The 20,856-nt window shown below is 45.7% G+C and overlaps 1 protein-coding gene across 2 annotated transcripts in view; it reads right to left on the reverse strand.

The window, feature by feature from the left end:
- Positions 1–4,994: 4,994 nt before the first annotated feature.
- Positions 4,995–20,856, reverse strand: part of AXIN2 (axin 2) — a 19,013-nt gene continuing 3,151 nt past the window's right edge. The window contains exons 2-11 of one of the 2 annotated variants that reach the window (XM_072414075.1): positions 19,656–20,558; positions 17,054–17,194; positions 14,467–14,569; positions 12,439–12,579; positions 11,432–11,913; positions 11,054–11,230; positions 10,629–10,850; positions 9,920–9,994; positions 8,070–8,231; positions 4,995–7,076 (exon numbers count right to left, since the gene is read on the reverse strand). In XM_072414075.1, coding sequence (XP_072270176.1) covers positions 6,950–7,076; positions 8,070–8,231; positions 9,920–9,994; positions 10,629–10,850; positions 11,054–11,230; positions 11,432–11,913; positions 12,439–12,579; positions 14,467–14,569; positions 17,054–17,194; positions 19,656–20,464 — 2,439 coding nt within the window. In that variant the 5' untranslated portion in view covers positions 20,465–20,558 and the 3' untranslated portion in view covers positions 4,995–6,949. Of the gene's footprint in view, positions 7,077–8,023; positions 8,232–9,919; positions 9,995–10,628; positions 10,851–11,053; positions 11,231–11,431; positions 11,914–12,438; positions 12,580–14,466; positions 14,570–17,053; positions 17,195–19,655; positions 20,559–20,856 lie in introns of both variants that reach the window. The other variant, XM_072414076.1, reaches the window with a different exon arrangement.

The following is a 20,856-nucleotide window of genomic DNA, read 5'->3' on the forward strand; positions in this document are numbered from 1 at the left end:
GTGCCGTATATATCGTTGTCACTTCCATTTCTTGTCACCGGTGCCGTATATATCGTTGTCACTTTCATATTTCCCTGATGCTAGTCTGTAGGAACCAAATGGGTGCCATGCATGGGATTTGGTGTATATTGGTGGGATAGATGAATGTCAGATCTAGCATGGACCACATCCACAATGATGACACGTAATTGTCAGCTGATCATTTTTAATTGGCTTTCTAGAATAGAGATCTGACCATGTGAAGCCTCGGCTAATGTAAATGTACAGCCCAGTGTGGTCCAACAATGAGCGGGATGGGACAGATTGTATGATAGACTGTATAGATCATAGTTTGTTTCAATAAAAGTCATGGTGACCAGAAAGGGGTGGCGGGGGTCACCAGCCTAGGCTGTCACAATTGTAAATGTGGGCTCATGGGAAAGGCCGGAAGGTTTTATTACCCCAACCTAAAAGATGGTTTCTCCTCTATAGTTGGAGCCTATATTTTACTATACCGTGTTTACTAATACTTGCGTCAGGTCTGTATGAACTTGTTGCATGCCCTTTTCTCTAACCTGTGGCCCTTATTATGGATTTGGCCTCCTTTTGCAGCTACAGCATCCTCCAATTTCTGGGAAAGTATTGCAGGGTGTTTGTGGGAATTTGTGAGGTCAGAAACTGATGAATGAGATCATAATAGGCCTTCGGATTTATTACAAAATTGCTCAGTATGGATGAGGTACAACACAGTTCCCTGTCCATACTGAGCACAACCAATCACTGATCAATATCACCCAAGGACAGGAAGTTCAGAATGTGGCAGGACCACCACTGGAATGAAGGGAGGATCAGCTACTATTTTACAAGTTTAGATTCCTGGGTTTACATCCTTTGGTCTCTCTGCTGAGGAAAAGGCGTTGTGCTGCGTTCCCCTCATTTTTGTCCAAATATAAAATAGACTGAGCATAGCTTGTACATTGATGAGGATATGACATGGGAACCTCGGACTACAAACATTGCACTGCCCATAGCTCAGTGCTGAGGTGGCTGCACACAGGAGATGTGGTCGTAAAATGTGGGATCACTAACCATGGGATAAAATTCAGTGTATCCAATAGGAATAAACAATGGCCCAATATTCCCAATTCCCAATATTCCCGTTATTACATGCAGCTCTAAATGTGGTGATAAACCTCGGGACGTCACGCTACAAAACCCCCCCCCACACCTCCACTAAAGACGTTCCATGTGGCTGGATATCTACCAGGAGGTGCCAGAAGCGGAACACATCATGTCCACGCCTGGGGCAATCAGATTTATTACCCCTCTGGATGCCCTGATGAAGGGAGCCTGGTGAACCCCTGAAACCTCTTCACATTTTGAACTTGAGAGTTGGAATAAAGCTGAATCTGAACTTTATATATTTTGCATGTGGCACGTCTCGCTTTCCCGGGGATTATTATTTGTCCTGGTCACCATTGTTTGAAGGGAATGATGAGGGGATAGCCGACATTTTTACTTGTCACTAGATCTGTGGGAAATCTTTATTGGCTGCAATCGGTTGTCTGAGAGGGGAATTCCGCTCATCTTCCAGAGATCTTCTCTTACTTCCTGTTGTGCCTATAGGACAGGAACTGAATTGAAAGTTCTCTAACGGGTCCGTTTTGTTTTTGTTGAGGTTTTAACCCTTTCCAGATTTATCACTAAAACTAAACAAGAAATATTTCACTTCAACTTCGTAAAATGGATTTATCTTTCTTTTTTCAGGGCCAAGGAGGAGAATAACAGGATCACATCTTCCCGATATATTTCCTCCTGCAGGTCCCCCATCTGCCGATAGAGCGATCCGGCACCATAAATCCGGGGTGTCACCATTGGTGGATATGGTCAGCAGCTCAGATTTTATTGCAATTTTCTGTTTGTTTTCATTTGTTACTCTCATATCATCGTCATATCTTTATTATTACCGTGATCCATGGGTTTAAAGCAGCCCCAATAATAAATGAAGATCAGCTGATACGAGTGCCACGTTTTTTCTTTTGGTATTTTAGTAGAACGTGTTAAATTGGGACAGAATTGATGTGTTTTGTGTTCTCTCTTCTGTGCTCTGAAGGAAGACATGGAGTTTGTGAATTGGTGGTCATATTCCAGTGGATGAGAGACGTCCTATGATGGAGGCTTCCTCTGTATTACTTGTATGTGGAATGAATGGCAGCATTGGGAAGGCCATTCCTTAATGAAATATCATTTCAAATATCTTTCCTTTGTTATAAGATTATTTTCTCCCAGCATTGACTTTGGGTTATGAGAGGTGAGCAGCAGCTCTGGGATTTAGTCTTAAATCTGTTTTAATTTTCAGACAGAGTTACTGCCACCTCTCAATCCTAAATGTTCTCCTCCCGTTTCAGAAGTATTTATTGTAGTTCTGTAATAGGACAGCTTCATTTATTGTGAAGAGGTAAAAGAACTATTTATCTGTTTAATATTGTCTGAAAGCCTAAAACGTCTCCATTTCCAGTAATTCTCTCACGGAGCCCCATGTTGGGCGGCCATATGGAACTGTGTGCCAGGTTACCCTGGGGGGTGATTGCTCCAATGCTGACCATTGTGTGGAGTTGTTGAAGTTAAATGGTGTACTTTTGTCCTTTTTAGTTTGTGATAGAGCAACCAGCAGGGGCCCTGCCAAAGAAGTGAGAAGCTGGAGCCATTTTTATTTTATTTATTTTTTTATTATAGTCTGTGCGCTCCTGAAGTAGGACCAGCAGTACTCAGGTAAGTGTGAAGCGATGGTAGCTCAGTGGGTAAGGGCTTGGACTGGTCTGCTGGAGACCTGGGTTCAAATCCCTGAGCAAGCCTCGTAGTCCTGGGTGCTGTGCAGTGTCTGAACCCCTTTGTGGTGGGAAATGTTTCCATCGCCTTGTCCCACCATGAGGGGTTCAGACACTGTACAGTACCTGGGTGGGGTGTGTGTGTATATATATATATGGGGTGAGGCCAATAAAAACCTAAGTCCCACTTTTTGAATGGGCCGCCTCAGTAAGACAGCCCATATTTATTGTAGTTGTTGCAATGATATCACAGACTATGGACCGGAAGAGGCGGGGGTCCACAACCTAATGTGCTGCCCACAGGCGTTACAGACCTCAGCGGCCTGGGACTGGAGCGGACTGGTGGGTTGTCCATGGCCTCCAAGCTTTCACTCAGCGATTCGAGCATGGGGTCTGCAGGATCCGAGGGACTACGGTGCTTCCATCACTGAGTGATTCATATCCACCCAATTCACTCAGAGATTTGAAAAGACTGCGCATCAGTCATTGACATATTCATCCGCCCAATTCACTCAGACTTGACCTGGGGACTACGGGATTCGAACTTGAGTTTATGGCACCCTTGTTACTGCTCTTATCCACTGAGCTATTCACCTCCGCTCAATCATTACTGTGTTTATTCCCCTATTTCAGGGGTGGAAAGTCCTAAATGGGGCAAGAGAAAGGAGCGAGAATCGAACCTGCAACCCAAAATCATTGCCGGGCTCCTAGCTGGCTGCTAAACCCCTAAACCAGAGCCAAGCTGTGTCTGGGCGTTTATCAGTCGGCCCCTTAAACATCACAAAATCATAAATCAGGACTTAGGAAGTAAAGCAATGACTTTTACCACTAAAACATTTATTCTGTGACGTACATGACAATATTTGGGACGAGTTGTCTTATCCAGGTGAGTGAAATGTGGGACTTACTTAGAAGATTTTTTTTCTTCATAATTGGTTAGCAGCCAGCAACCAATTGATAACTGATTGGTACTAATCTAGTAATTGGTACTACCAGGGTGATTCTTGGTGATAGAGGGAGCCTTGGTTCCATGATAAGCCGCCATTGAAGATTTTAGGATTCAGGGGGTGGGCGAGACTGATCGTTCTCAATGTCAGCGAATGTTCATGTCTGTGTGGTTTATTTTATGACTTTGGAGATCCATGTTGGAATCTCAGGCTAGGATCCCCTTTCTGACTTTGGTGCTCAGTAGAATGTTTGATGACTTCCAATGCAGCTCTTATTCTTTGTATATTGGGCGATGACTATTGGGGATTGTTGGTGGAAGGGTCAGAAGGTTCCAATTACAGATAATAAAGTTGTTGGGAAAAGTTGATAATGATAATGTGAAGTTAAATTTAGGAAGAGCAAGGAACAGCTGAGATGTTGTTGGAGTTCCAGGTTAACTATCACTTCCATAAAATAATATTCTACAATACACAACCTAAACGAAGAGTTTTTACCATTTTGTCTGAGAATTGGCACCAACCAGGTAACAGTAATAAAACAACCTTTGATGATCTGATTTAAAACTGGATTTAGTTTCTGGTAATCTCACCAATAGTTTGTACTGTTCTGCAGAACCTTTCCCCATTATTTATATTTTATATTTATATTTCCTTTTCTGATTGATTTGTTTAACCCCCATTCTGCCCGCTTTCAGACTTTTCTGACAGAGCGGACACACAGAGAAAATTTGGATTTGTGAATTGCAAGCAATAATTTGTCTGAACATTATAACGAGTGGTTGTCAGGTCATCATTGACGTAAACTTATTTACGGAAAATAAATTGAAGCTTTAAAATGTTATTTGTGTCATGGTAAAAGCTGTTTCTGTGATTTTAGATTTTTTGTATTACAATCCTTCCTGGTAATCCTGCCAGGAACTATCTGTAATAAAGTGACCACTGTAACCCAAATTGCTTCTGTGGTCACCTGAGAATTGCTTCCCTTGTGCGGCCAGCCAATGGTACCATGGAAAAGTCAGAGCTCTGTAACCAATGCTGGGGCTACAGATAAGAAATTTCTAGAAGAGAACAATTATTCAATCGGTTTGGGTTCACATGGATTTAGAATAGAATAGACATAGAAATCAGTGCACTGCCCACAGAATATCACAGGATTTGTATCCACGTCATCCATCCCTCTTAATCCCGCTGTACCCCCGAGTGATCACAACACACCACAGACAAAGATGGATTTGAAAAATATAAAAAATTTTAATAAATGCTACATCTCTTCATCAGAATAATTCTGGTACCACATGGTCTTCTCAGTAAATGAAACTCTATAATGCACCATTTACACCATACGCTGCATGGGATGCCAAGGAGCTGCGAGTGGAATTACATATGAAAAAGAGGCATATATTTCTAGATTTCTTTATATATATGATATACAATAAACCCTCACAGAAGAAGGGGACATTCTGACCCTACACATGAGGGTGATAATTATATATAAACGGTGATCACTCACCAGGAGGCACGGATACGGGACTATTATTTATATCACTGTACATAGGGGAATATTAAATGGTATCTACATGGATATAGTACACACTTCACAATGGGTGACCCCCAGACAAGCTACAAGGGTGACAACAAATGCTGGCCTCCAGAAAAGGACCATGATGATAACTGATTGGAATAATGCTTCACTGAGAGGCTAGCAAGGCCATTGGATCAGCAAGACAAATGGTGAGCAATGGCAGCCCTCCGAGGTCAGAGATTATGTCGCCATTTCTTGGCCACCTCAGGGAAGGGTCACTCTGCATGTGAAAGTAAACATTAAGTCTGGTGTCACCCATTGGAGATGCCAGGGTTGGGGGATCTCAAGGTGGACATTTTTTCCCCATGTTAGCTTTCTGGGAGGATGGCATGACATTGAACCCAAATGCCCAACATACTTCCAGAGGTGATGGTGAGGTCAGGGTGATATGCCAGCCATACTGGCAGACAGAAGCTATGGCAAGCTCAGAGACCCAGGATAGCTGGATTTCCAACAGCCCAGCCTGTACCCTGAACCCCAAGGCAGCACCTCCGGTACACCATCCATACCCAACAATTTGGGGTCTTAAAAGATTCCAGCGTGCCGTAACACATCTAGAAAATAAATTAAAACATTGGAGTATTTGGTCAGGTGACACGACAGGGGCAGGAAGGGGAATAAATTAAGGGACGACAAAAGAAAAACAAAAAGGCACCATGGCAAAGTGCCGCAAAATAACTTGCCAAAGTTTCACAAAGCAGCATGAGATTCCTGTCAGAACGACGTGTGATTGGGCCGTTCTGCACTAATAAGTCCTCTTTAGTGGCGGGAATTCAGTGAGCGCCGAAAGAACGATCTGCAGCACAGCAGGTGGGAAGGCAACGCTGCCCCTGGGCTTCTCTCATTCATGGTGCCAACCCAGCCATGCCCATCTGTACCACCTAAGCTCCACCCCCTGTAGTCCTCCCATTCTTTCAGATGGCCACTGTATGGATGTAGGGGGGTGGAATATTTGAAAATGATATTCTGAGAATTTAGGGTCCGTCTAGCAGACCTGACCCTCCAGCATTTTTGGTGCTGAACTCTAAAGTCCGTCTCATACGAGCGCTCCCATCCCTGGCAGCAGAGAGCGTTCACCTGCACCCATGGCACCGACAAGCTGACGCTCCATCTCTGGCTGCAATGCGGCAGAATTATAAATACAGAATTAGGAGATAAATGTACGGAATTTCTGCCAGGGACAGAATCGCTAATGTGATCCGGCCCTCAGTGTGACACCACCCCAAAATACAAGCAATGGACCGGGGACAACGTTTGCCTTCCGCAGCTCTCTGCCCTGCAGATCATTGCGGAGCGTCACAGTCTGATCAATAAGCAGCAAAGGTCACAGCAAGCTCCACCAATAAATATCAAACAGATGGCTGCTCCGCCATCTACAAGCGTCCTCCAGAGGCTTCTCCATCATTTACAGGCGGCGCTCATAGTGGTTCTCTCTTCCAGTACAATAAATAACCCAAAAAGTTCATCTTCACAGATCCATCTCCCTCCCCCGCTGTCCTCCATCATGATAAAGTCTCTTGTCGGGGACCCTGAGGTGTGACCCCATGGTGACTCGACCAGCCCCCGCCGGACCCTGGGACTGCCCATGTGACTGAAGAAGTGACGTTGGAGTGTCAATCGATGCGCTCCACCTTCCCCAGCACTCGGCCTTCATAGGTGGGGAGGATTGTGTCATCCTCATGGATCTCCTCAAAGACGGCGCCACACTCAAATTCCTGACTGGCCTTTTTAAAGTAATACCTGCAGGAAGGAACAAGGAGAGATTGAGGGAGATGAACATTTCACAGCCCATAAATACACGAAGTCTATTCTACCCGTTCATGCCAACCTCACGTTTTGTAATGATGGCGCAGGCTCTTGAATAAGCTCTGGGTTTAGTTAAGCTCAATGCTGCAGAGCTTTGTACAGAATGTCTCATTCTAATAAAACACATTGGGACCAAAACTGGAGAAGTCTATCATGGAAGAACCTGGGTGATCCTGCAAACCTGGCGAGATCTGGTCCAGGACTGAAAACATTTGCCAACTAATAACAAATGATTTGTAAGAAATCCATTCCAGGTTTGTTGGATCACCCAAGTTTTCCTATATTAATCTTTTCCAGTCATACAGAACGATAATAAATCAGGCAGATTCTGTGCATCTTGGTATCTTTATATGTGCTACAGACTATAATATAATATATATATACAAAAAATGTATAATATAATATACAGTTATATACAAAATGTTTGTGCTGCCCTAGAGCAACCAATCAGATAAAATTTGCAACAGCACTAAAATATATAGGGCCACAAAGATATTTCTTACTTTAACAGATAATACCAGGTATAGAGGTGAAGCCTGGTGATGGCAGATGTGGGGGCAGAGTATGGCGATGGCGGGTATGGAGGCTCAGTATAGTGATGGCGGCCAAGTATGATGATGGAGGCTTTGGAGGCCCATTATGGTGATGGCGGGTTTGGAGCCCCAGTATGGTGATGACGGCTATGGAGGCTCAGTATAATTATGGCGGCTTTGGAGGCCCAGTGTGGTGGTGATGGTGGCCACGGAGGCCCAGTGTGGTGATGGCGGGGATAGACTTAGTCTAGTAATGTAGGTTTGGCGTTGGTGGTTGGAGACTGGTGATGGGTATGTAGTGTGGAGAAGGTGGGTAGGGTGACATACAGTTGGGTAAGTTGCACTCACACTGTTGGAGAGAAATCCTTACACGGGAATAGTGCTGGCTTCGTACCTATAATTTCCTTTTTTGCTGAGCTGCTCTTTGAAGTGACCCAGCGTCAGACTGTGCGTCTTCAGCATTCGCCGGTATGGGATTTCCTCCCCGCAGAAGAAATATGTCACCGTCAGCTCTCCAGGGGAAGGGGAAGCTGGCTGTCTCTTTGGTTCTTTTTGGCTGTAGGAGAAGAAAGTATATTAGAATTATTAGACAATCACAGGGCAGGAGAAGTCCAGACAACCCTCTACCATGACAATTGTATACATTCTATAGAGTCCACTACATCACCTTCATAATGATTGTCCAACTGTAAATTCATCTTCCTGTTTTCTCTATTTAGGAACATCCTATTCCAGAACCTGAGCTATCATTACGAAGTTTCCCACCACCCGTCCACCCTTGTGGTTAGGACAGCCCTCGGTGCTCTGGGAAGGAGTTATACATTGGTGTCAGATGAGAAGATCACAACTGGTATTTCTGTCTAATAAATTAATGTTCAGGATACTTGTGTTCCTCCACACCAAAATGGTCAGACCGTGTCTTCATGGCTTGGTAATCCAAAACTCAATACGAATGAGAAGACCCAACTCACAATCAGCATTTTTGTTGAAGTCAGGACACTCAAGTTCCTCCATGGTGACCCCATGTCCTTATGGAGGGAGCTTTGTACCCCAGGGCACAGTCATGGGGGGGGGGGGGGGCATAAAAGGGTCCTCAACAAAATGTCTTTGTATGATGGAGGAATAAGAGAACCTTACACTGGAGACACCTGAAACCCATCATTGGAGGGAGGCTGACATGTTCTTCCCATATAGAACACCTATACGTAGATCCAATAAACCCAGGCAATGGAAAAAGTGTTTTTCTGTGCTCAGCACACATTCGCTGTCCTGATGACAGAGCAGAATCTGACACGTGCATGGCTTAGCCGTTTTATAAGTTCAGACAGGAGGGTCCCTCTGGGTATTCTTAACAGTTGGGGTGGCGTTAGGTTTTCAGCTTAGAAAAGATAAAAAAATACAAAGTCTTCTCTGCGCTGGCAGGTGGGGGTCCTGAGGTCAGCCAATTAAAAATGAAAGGCAGCAGACAGGTGTCTGATGGCCGAACTTCAAAGCTGGCCATGTTGTGAAGATGAAGAGGGCAGCGCGGAGCAGCGTTAATTATTCAAGCCGCTATTAGGCCCCTCTGTAGCTGCAATGCTAGTTATAAAGATAGCGAGGCCCTGTAATTACACTCATCATGGAGAAGGTGCTGAACTATGTCTAATTGGCCAGACCATCATATAACACGTTCTACAGATGTCCAAGTAAACGCACAGCAGAGGTGTAAGGCTACTTTATAATACAGAGACAAGTAATTGGGTCCCGGTAATTCTCCATCATACAAAGACATTGCAGACAATTGTTCTCTTCCTGCCTTGTGGGCACAGTTTGGGGAGAACCCTTTTCTGTTCCCCCATGACTGTACGCCGGGGTACAAAGCCACGGAGTCACCATGGAGGAACTCGAGTGTCCTGCACAATGACCTGACCTCACCCCACTGAACACGGACATGGATCTTCCTATCTGGGGACGTCTCAGAGACAACTTATTCATTGCCTTGGCTGTTGTGTTTTCAGTTGGATTGGTTTTTTCGCAGATCATTTCCTTGTGTTTTGGCACAGTTTATTCTTTAAACTTCACATATATGTTGGCTTGATTCACAGATCCTAACTATGGGGTGCTGAAATGTGACATTTGGAGAAGGCACAATTATGAAGCACACCTATGCTATTACCAGAAACCAGACTGTGTTTCATCTGAAAATTGTCTGCTTGGTCAGAGCCCCCCCAAATGATACAATTGTGTCAGTACAATGATACTCACTCTTCATGCTGGGGGGTGGAAGTTCCCGGCTGACAGGGCACTGAATGACTTCGCTGGTGATTGCTTGAAGGACATCTAGAAAACACAAAGTGTACCTAGGTTAGAACTCATTATGCAATGGTCAGACTTCTTTTTTCCATACACAGGGTGCAATGCAAAGGTTGTCATTTCCCATAGCAGAGCTGCACACGGACCCTGCTCAGGTACTGTGACTGGTGGAATGAAGGGATTAAAGTGTTCTATCTGCTTTGGAAGTTGTGTGTATAAAGATATATATCATCATTGTGTTTATTACACTCTTGCTGCTTTTATGTTTGCCGCCTTGCTGTAAAAATGCAAATGAAGAACGCAAACAGAAAGTTTCTGGGCAGATGGGAAGAAAAATCACACGTAGCATAGAAGCGAAAGCTCATGCTGTGCGTTTCATGTCAGGAAATTCTGCAGCAGCAGCAGGTAGTGCTGACAGTTGGATGCCGCGCACGCGGAGGCCTGATAAAGGCGGGAGCAGAGGAGAGAGACGTGGGGGGCAGAGCATGACAGCGGGGGAAAAAGATGAGGCGGACAGCTTTGAAGTGGGCGTCCTGCTCACCTGTAAATCACACCATTCTCTAAGTCAGTACAGAGGAGGTGATGTACGAGATCCATGTGACATTCTGGGAAATCGAAGCAATGGACAGGGTTGGAGGGAAAGCCTCACAGAGGTGCTTACCTTTGCTTTGTAGGTCTGGAAACCTCTGCCAGCTTCCGGCAGGCCTCTTCTAGCTGAGCTAGGGTGCTTGGTGATGCCACAGCCAAGTCCTGGACTAGAGAATGAGAGGACGGCCGAGGGTGGCCAATTCCACTGAGCCACTGCTGATGCCGTGCTGGCCTTTCTGCCGAGGATGCTCGAGGGGTCTCACAGGCCATTGTGCTCCTCTTGGTGCTTTGTGCACTGAAAATAATTTAAAAATAATATAATGTGAATCCCCTAATTTAACCCAGTATTATAAAACTTATCTAAAATAAACTCTGTTACATGATAACACAGATTCCAACTTCTCTGGAATATCCACGGAATTATTTGGTGGACCATCACAGAGGCTTCCCCCCTACCCCCACACTTTCAGGTCTTCATATCAAATCTCCAAGCTGTACCTATGAGATCTGTGCTTGCACTGTCTCTCCGTCTCAGACTCCACAACCCGCTGCCATGTTGGTGGTACTTGTCCCTCCACTGGTAGCTGGTACATAATGGCTGAACCATCTACACCCTCCACTGAGTATTCTGACACCGTCCTGCAGTTCTTTCTGGATAAGGTTCCAGCCCGACTGCTGTGATAAAAAGAAAGAAAAGAATGATGAAAAAAATGTCAACACTGAGATGTTATTTGACAGGCAGCAGACCACTCAGCCGCCATTTTGAACACATTAGTATTTGAACTGCTTGCACATTACATATTATCTAAATTAAGGATTTGACAAAACCAGATGGGAAAGGAGAAATCTTTACACAGGCAAGAGATATAAACTTACCCGGAGCTGTCCATGTGCAGCAGTGAAAGGTCCACACCCTTGGTATGTGCCCGGTTCCTCATATAGCAGCAGTAGTCGGTGGATCCGGTACAAAGGCAGTGTACCCTGCGGGCCGCCTCAGCTTCAATCTCTTCCTTAGTTTTTAGCATGGTGTGGTGGTGGATGTAGTGGTGATGGATGTGCTTGGTGGTCTGCTTGGTGACAAAGCTCTTGGCTAGCAGGGGACAGGGTGCTGAAATAGCTGTAGGTGGTAGTGAAGGCCTTAGGAGATGAGAGCGGTCGGGTGACCGGGATCGGCCTACACCCGGTGACTGGCAGCCAGGAGTTTTGAGGACACGGGATAAGTGGTCATCCAAGATGGCTTGCGGGTCATCCTCACAGGGGGCAGAAGATACCAAAGCCAACGGCTGGTGAGATGGGACAGAGGCGTCCTGGCTGGGCTGGAAGCAGGTGGGAGATTCACATTCTTCTTGTTCTTCCTCCTGCAAATGGAAAAAACTTAAATGTTCAATATGAAGAAAACCAACAAGAACAACAACGCTGGCAAAGAGCAGTAAACCACAGGAAGCCATCTCTTTATGGTGAACTCTAGTTGCCGATTGGCTGTTCTGGGTTCTCGGTAAAATTAAGGATTTAACAACCTCAGCTTTCCTCTGATTGGAACCAACGGACTCATATTTGTCCCTTACAGCACCCGGGCAGGTTCCGCCTCTCTGCAGCGGAAAGCTGAGGAATGGGAGGATTCCGAATGATAACGCCATTGATATATTTGTGCTGAAATAATACAACTATTGTTAGGGGGTCACACCACTAATACACTACAGGAACATTGGAGACAACATGGAAGAAGGGAACTGGAAGACTGCGACAGGCATAACACCATTAAGCAGTATTGATACTTGGAGATACACAGACGGAAGATGTATTGACAAACGCCAGCAGTGAATAATACAAAGAATACACAGGTGGGGTATAGGGAGCAGGATGACGGGACAGCTGCCTCGTACCTCTTTGATCCTCTGCAGCCGTTCCTCCAGCGTATTCATGGTTTCTTGTTCTTGTTTAACCTTCTGCAGCCGTGCGATGAGTTGTGCGGCAAACACAGCCGGTTCAATAGGGGTCATTTCTCTGGGCGGCCGGTGCGTTCTCTACAGAGAGCAGGGGGAAGAAGGAGAGGAGTCAGACATGCTTTAGCCGGAGCTGCGTCTGTTCGGTTGCGTCTTGGAAGGCGAGAGAGAAGAGCGTTGCGGTTGTGTGACTGCTCAGGATATTTATGAGGTAGCGCAGTGGCTTCACGGAGAGGCATACTGCCCAACAGCCTTTGCCTACGGCACTAGCAGTTGGTTACACTGTGAGGAACCCCGCTTGCTCCCTCTGTACTACAACCAGCCTATCAGGAGCTGCTCTGTAGTTGCAAATCTTCAAAGACACTTGTCAGACATCAAATAAAATCCGGGCGAGGGGAGGGGATGGCGGAGAGAGGAGAGGTGGAGGAGACAGGCGGGTAGATGGGTGTGCGGAGAGAGTGAGAGACAGCAAGGTGGCCAGAGAGAGACAGCTGGCATCAGAGGAGACCGCAGAGAGTGCCGCACAGAGACATGCTATCAAAGAATGACAGAGGAGAGCGATGACAGAGGACACAGATGAAGGAGGGGGGAGCGAGTAATAAGGAGGAGACAAGAAATAAAGGGGGGCTGGAAAGAAAATGAATATGGGGGTGAGAGGCATGGAAAGGAAAAAGGGAGAGATGAGGGGTGGGAGAAATCAGAGAGAGAAAACAGTAAAAGAGAGAGAGGATGGAAAAAGGAAAGTGAGAAAGATATGGAAAGCAGAGTCATGCAAAGAATGAATAGGAGTGCTGGGATGGTGGAGAGATGGACACGAATGGGGGCAAAATACATAATAAACTACAACTGACAGCCTACATGGGCTGGACAGACACACAGATCAAAACTCGAGCACATTCCACCATCCTACCGCTAACACTGCAAGCCAAACAACACGCCACTTCCCAGAAACCCACCACTAATACTGCACGACTCGTACAATATAACCATCCCATCATTTCACCACTAACACCGCATGCTTGTACACTATACCCGTCTCATCATCCCACCACTAACACTGCACGGCTCGTACAATATACCCGTCCCATCATCCTATACCCGTCCCATCATCCCACCACTAACACCGCACGGCTCGTACACTATACCCGTCCCATCATCCCTCCATGAACATCGCACAGCCCTTACAGTATACCCGTCCCATCATTACCCCACTGACCCTGCACAGCCCACACAGTATACCCGTCCCATCATCCCACCACTAACACCGCACAGCCCACACCATGTAACAAAACCCCATCACCAGTATGAAAAAATGTCAACACAACCCCAGCAGCCATCTCCATCCACACAACATGCATCCCTCTATGGTGCCATTAAGCCAATCTAAAAATATGGCAGCCGCAATGTACACACCGGGAGCCCTCAACATTCTTAGTATTTTGAGGAGGTAAACCCAGGACCAATGTCAGCAACCTCCATTGGAAAATAATTGCCTGGTAGCCATGCAGACCCAGCAGATCTATGTATGTAGATGGGGAGATTTGTCAGGAAACACGGAAGAGAAAGCCATCAATAACAGACCCGGCACCTTCCTCATGACAGGTTCCCTTTAATATCAGTGCCAGGCACTGAGGGGGTGAAAGTAGTGAAAGATTTAGCAAATTCAATATTTTTACTGGAAAATTAGATGACTGAGAATTTACAGAAGACCACAGATGCAGCAATTTGTGATTGATACCTTATAACAAATCAAACAATACAACAGAGCTGATCTGCAGTATTGGGATTGTTTAACAATTTCATATAAATGTATTAATGGGAAAATGGAATTCAGATTATTTCTCCAACTCAATCGCTTGGGGTCTTTGTTTTGCCATCTACATACAATTTAGATCTGTTGAGTCATACTGAATGATTGTATGATGATATGATTGATACGTGTGTGGTCACTATTGCAGCAACACTTACTGGGAAATGAGGTAGAGCCACCTGGCCGTTCGCCTTTACGCTGCGTTGCATCTCTCGCTGCAGCCGCTTCTTGCTGCCTGAGCGGTACGGCGGAATCCCATCCCTGCAGGACAGATACATCATTAAATCATGGAAGATTCCGGACTATCATACACAAATACAACATTACAACAGGATCTAGAAGTACACATAACCTCCAATGTGATCCATAAATATTCTACAATTCTTCCAGCATAATATATATGATATTCCTCTGTGCAGACATCATGGAATAAGGAGAATGCAATGCTGATGATGTCATTTTCATGGCTCCATGTATCTGCGGGTTCGTTTCTGGATGGGGATAATCAAACGGCAGCCACAGCTATGATGGCACCATTCTGAGCTCACGGCCTGAGACAAGATTGGGATGACGGAGTGGCACCCCGCAAACATTCCATGGCAGCACCCATATTGCAACCTCCTCAGGTTCATATAAATCACACGCATCATTTTATTCTGCACCCCAAAATATCTGGAGTGACTCCATCTCATAATGAGAGAATTACAATTTTTGGTGCAAAATCTCCAACCAATCACAGCATTTAAAAAAATCTTTTTGAGAGACAAAGCTAACTGTTAATTGGCTGTCCTAAGTGGATATCACAACCCTATATATGAGAAGAAAAGGAAAAGGTTGTACCCAGCTTCACCAGCAGAGGGCAGAGAAGTGACATTCCATGGATGGGAAGTTTCATTAGAAGAAAGTTACTAACATTCAATGCCACATAGAGAGGGAAGGATATGGAAGATTTCCTGGAATATGGAAGATTTACTGGAATATGGAAGATTTCTTGGAATATGGAAGGATATGGAAGATTTCTTGGAATATCGATATGGAAGGATATGGAAGAGTTCTTGGATATGGGAGAATATGGAAGATTTCCTGGAATATGGAAGGATATGGAAGTTTTCCTGGAATATGGATATAGAAGATTTCTTGGAATATGGATATGGAAGATTTCTTGGAATAGAGAAAGGATTTGGAAGATTTAGTGGAATATGGATATGGAAGATTTCTTGGAATATGGAAGGATATGGAAGATTTCTTGGAATATGGATAATGAAGATTTCTTGGAATAGAGAAAAGGATATAGAAGACTTTGTGGAATATGGATATGGAAGATTTCCTGGAATATGGAAGGATATGGAAGATTTCTTGGAATATGGAAGGATACGGAAGATTTCTCACAGATCAGTATGTCTAAGGCCAGCTGTGCGTGCGCTGCAATTGCTGGTGAACTAAAAGTCTCAGCAAGCTCCAATTCCTTGACCATTGGGTGTTTTAGTTCCTTGGCTGCCTAATGGTGTTAAAATGAATAAATTGGGGTGTAAATAGAGGGAAGGGTGACATTCCCGGACAGGACGTTCCATGATTCCGTGAAATTAGCAGATGCTGCGCGCCCACCGCGGCCAGAACCACAAATAGTTGTGCCGCAGCTTTGAAAGCGGATTGGGTTGCATATGTATTCAGAGTTGATTTGGCAAGGGCTGGATAACGGCGCTGTGATCTCGCGCACATCAAAAGGCTGGTTTGTAAGATAAGGTGATGTTTGAAGTTCAATGCGCTCGCTTCCCTTGGCGTCCAACGCTCGCCTGTAAATAAAGGAAGAGAAAGGAGGAGGATGGGGGGGGGACACTTTGCTTTATGGTAAAGGGGAAGAGATTTATCCTAATATTTAGGAAAAGATTCGCCTGGAGAACGGGGGGGGGGCATAAAGATACAACACTGCGACACTGCAGACACGGCGCCTATGTTGCAGTAGTAGTTTAGGCCTGGAGCGGCCATCGGGCAGAGGTGTCTCTAATCTAGTGATTAGGGGGGGGGGGGGTACATCACAGGCTGTCATGAATACTGGGGGCTCCAGATTTGAAAATGCTTTGTAGTTTGGCTCCCTGACGCTTTAATCAGCCATTGTCCACAGCAGCCGGTCTTTTCAAATGCTGACCGGCAGGGGGGATTGTAAGGGGATTGTATAGGGGGGTGGTATGAGGGTTGTATGATTTTGTATGGGGGTTGTATAGGGGGGTATGGGGGTAGTATGATTTTGTATGGGGGTTGTATAGGGGGGTATGGGGGTGGTATGATTTTGTATGGGGGTTGTATAGGGATTGTATGATTTTGTATGGGAGTGGTATGATTTTGTACGGGGGTTGTATGGAGGTTGTATTGGGGTGGTATGGGGGTTTGTATGGGGGTGGTATGATTTTGTATGGGGGTTGGTATGATTTTGTATGGGGGTTGGTATGATTTTGTATGGGGGTTTGTATGGGGGTGTGTGTTTTGGGGGGGGGGGGGGGCTCAGCAAGAAAGAGACATACTTCCACTCCCATAACTGAGCTATAACCCCAGATTATAAACCCCAAAACTCCAGAGGCAAAAAGGAAACATGATACTGTCAGAGGTGCAAGATGATCAGCATTGCAAATGCTAAATAATAATAATAAAAATTAATTCAAGTCTACAGGCTCTTGAAGTATTTCAGTGACATTGTGCCCGGTATGTGCCATGGCTTGCAAGCCCATGTAAAGGCAAAGTATCACTTACACACTGCTGTCTGTCATGGACATGGAATCGTCTGTCATGGCGTCGCTGGAGACTTCGCTCTCATTGGTGCTAGCGGCCGGTGCCAATACAAATCCGGAGCTGACGTGGTAAGGATTGATGGGGTCACTTCTCTTGTACGCCCTGCAGGACAGAACACAGATCATGTCACTGAATGTTTAACCCTTTATTATCTGAAGGTCGGTCTGCATGACACAGCGCAGGAATCGCTGACCGGCCTGCACAGACCTTACCTGCTGGCAGATATAACGGCCTGTGAATCCCGATATCCCCGACACCTCTATGTACAGAGATTGTGTAAAATGATCCAATCTGTGCCCGATGTACAGTGCTGTGTAATATGTTGGTGCTATAACAACACTGCAATCAAAATATAGCAGACTCCAATATACCCCACGTGCTGCTGCCACATATTGCCAATTATACAAAGTACCCAGCTAGGCCGGAAACAACCCGTAGGTCATGATTCCATAGGCTTAGTCCTATCCGGGCCCCTGGACAAGATGGAGCAGAAGTAAATCCCACCGGGCACATAGGAAGATTCCCCCGCAGATGGGAAGATTCCCCGGCACATGGAAAGATTCCCCGACACATGGAAAGATTCCCCAGCACATGGGAAGATTCCCCGACACATGGGAAGATTCCCCGGCACATGGGAAGATTCCCCGGCACATGGAAAGATTGCCCGGCACATGGGAAGATTCCCTGGCACATGGAAAGATTCCCCGGCACATGGGAAGATTCCCTGGCACATGGGTAGGCTGGGCTGTCTGTGGTACCCAATACATAAGTCTTTCCGGGTCTCCGGGTACCAGCACACATGCGGCATCACAACGGAGGTTCCCATCCCAACACTTCGCTATTTCCGTGCCGTATGAATGTTTTTCCCATGTTTGTGGGTTTCCTCCATGGATTCCGGTTCTCTACCACAACCCAAAAACTTAAAGAGAAACTGACATCAAACCCTCCAGCCCCGGAGTGTACAGGAACATTAGAGCGTAAGCTCCTATGCTGACCTATAAGAATCACTTTGTGTAACGCTCCCCAGAATGAACTTCCAGACACTTTATCCAGATCAGAAATAGAAGTTTGATCTTCCAGAATAAACTTTCTTAAGGGTCCTAAACCAGAACATAAATCTAAATCCCACATGTCTGGTGAAAGGGCCCCGTAAGGTACAGCCAGGGGAGCCGGGGCCCTTCCATAAACCTGCATCCCCTAAGCTTTGCACATTGGATGATGAAAAGTGTTACTTTCATCTCGGAATCATCTGAGCAGCCATAATAGAGCGGTGCAAAGTATAACTACACACTGCATCCATTATATGGCTCTTCTCACTCCCAGATCAGAGGGGATCTTCTTCCAAGTCATCCCACTTCAAAGGCAAAACATTCCTTTCAATTAACCTCCGGCTTTCATGGCTTAACCCATTCACTGCCACAGGAGACAACTCCACAGCATGCTTAAAGGGATTACATGATACAGGACAACCCCAATGGCAGCAACCAGGTGACCAGGAAACTGAGAATCCAATGAACAATGACTTCCAGGAAATAAATTGTGAATAAATATTCTGCAGAATATACAATATATATCTATTGGGGGTGAGGGTGCAATGCTCTGCAGATCTCTAGAGGGCTCAGTGATGGAATAATCTGCAGAATATACAATAAGTATTTGTCAGGGGGGATGGGAGGGTGCAATGTTCTGCAGATCTCTAGAGGGGTCAGTGATGGAATAATCTGCAGAAATTTATAATGTTAGGTGGATGTGATGGAACACGATTCTGCAGATTAGATTATTATTAACAGAATATATCAGTAAATGATTTCTCTTAAACAATTAAGGTGGCTGATGGCGATTTGAAGAGAAAGATGTTCAGCGCTTTTCAGAACGCTGGTAATGTGCAGATCAAACATCATTATTCTCCGCGGATGTACCGTGCCATGGCATCCCAACATGGTCACTGGCGCTCTCACTGTTGGTGTAGGAGCGTGCTGAGGCAGCAGGGGGCGATGTCCTCCACCTAGTGAGCGTCTCCCAAGAAGGGTCACCTGGGGTGAACAGGGTACCAGCCACATGTATATTCATATGACCGGGGTCACCTAGCCCCCAACATGGCCAGCGTTGGCCTTAATAAACCTAACAAGGCAACCTTTAGGTAAAACGTCAGATTCAGCACACATCTTAGATCCTGCAACCCTCCAAAGTCAAGTACAAAACAAGTTGGACCTCACCAAAGTTAGAAAACAAGATTTCCGGTTACTAAATAGTTTCAGTAATTAGTAGATTGGAGATAACAAATAAACTCATTCTTTCCATAAAAAATTCTGAAAGGAAAGGATGGAGATGACACTCAATGAACCCACAGTCCCTGTCCAACATCGTGATAACGGGTGCCAGCTCCGTTCACTTAGCAGAATCGGAAAACTTCCTGGCACTCGTCATAACATTTTATTATCCCACCAATGGGTGGTGAATTAATTTTAGTAAATTGGTCTACCGGGGAGATGAGAACTTTCTCCTTATGGCTGGGAATCTTTATATAGAGCTTATTACAGATAAGATGAAAGCCGGGTCCTACCTGTAGCAGGGCTCCATGGCCTCCTTGGCTCGGGAATTTGCAGTAGCCCTCAGAGATTTGCTGGACAGAGCCACCACGGATGATGGGCCCTTAGGTTTTAGGTCCACACAGTTCAGTTCCTCCTCCTCATTTAAGGTGGGCAGATAGCCACTCACCAGTTTTAGGCTCCCAGGTCCCATGTTTTTGAAGTAAGCGGTGTTCTCTCCACCAGTCCTGACGTATTCGAGGTATATATCGGAGGTGAGGAACATTTGGTAAGCGTTGTCCTCCATCATTGTCTGGATCTCTGCCTGAGCTTGGTCAAACATGGTTAAATCAATCTGCTGCTTCTTAATGGAGTCCCGAATGAAAACTTTGGTCGGGGGCTTCAGCTGTTTGGACACAACGCCGCAGTTCTCAATGTAGCGTTTGTGGATAGCCTTAGCCACCCTCAGAGTTTTGGAGTCCTTGATGTCCATCTGTCGGAAACCATTACAAGCAAACCAGAAGTCTAAAGTATCCACGCATTTTTCCCTTTCCAAAAAAGTCCGGAAAAGATGAGCTCCATCCTGATCACCCAGCAAGGAATGCAAGGACTTGTTCCACCGTGCCAGCGGAGAGTCAGGGGACGCACTGCCTTCTGGCTCCCCCAAACCATCTTCATTTCTCCGGGGAGTTTCAGAAAGTGGGGCTGACTTTGATCTTTGGCTTGGAGTTGGGATTGGACATGGTGTCTGGCCTTCTTCTCCTGGCACTGGCGGGCGAGGAGCGTCTTCCCGAAAGCTGCTGGTCTCATCCGAGAGGCGAGTCCCCAGCAAGGCACTGCTCATGGCTCTCTAGCTGCTATTGTAGATGTAAAATTCCTCTGTAATCTGCTCGCTCTCTCTCTCAAGTCAGCAGGGGATCCTGGGAGCCTTCTTCCCTCTGTAAATGAAAAGAAAGTATTGATTTAATCAAAACCAGATCCGCCCAACATCAAAAGGAAAAGTAAACAGTCTTTTCAACTCCTCACTGCCACAGAGAGCCACAGATGTACACAATGCAAATCACAGAGCATTCAGAGGACCCCATGTGAGGGCCAAGGCTTAACCCCCAATGTCCGGAGACTGGAAGGATGGAGAGATGGATGGATGGATAGATAGATATGGGATGGATGGATAGATAGATAGATAGATAGATAGATAGATAGATAGATAGATAGATAGATAGATAGATAGATAGA

The sequence above is a fragment of the Pyxicephalus adspersus genome, chromosome 6 (genome assembly GCF_032062135.1).
Source record: "Pyxicephalus adspersus chromosome 6, UCB_Pads_2.0, whole genome shotgun sequence".
NCBI classification, from domain to species: domain Eukaryota; kingdom Metazoa; phylum Chordata; class Amphibia; order Anura; family Pyxicephalidae; genus Pyxicephalus; species Pyxicephalus adspersus.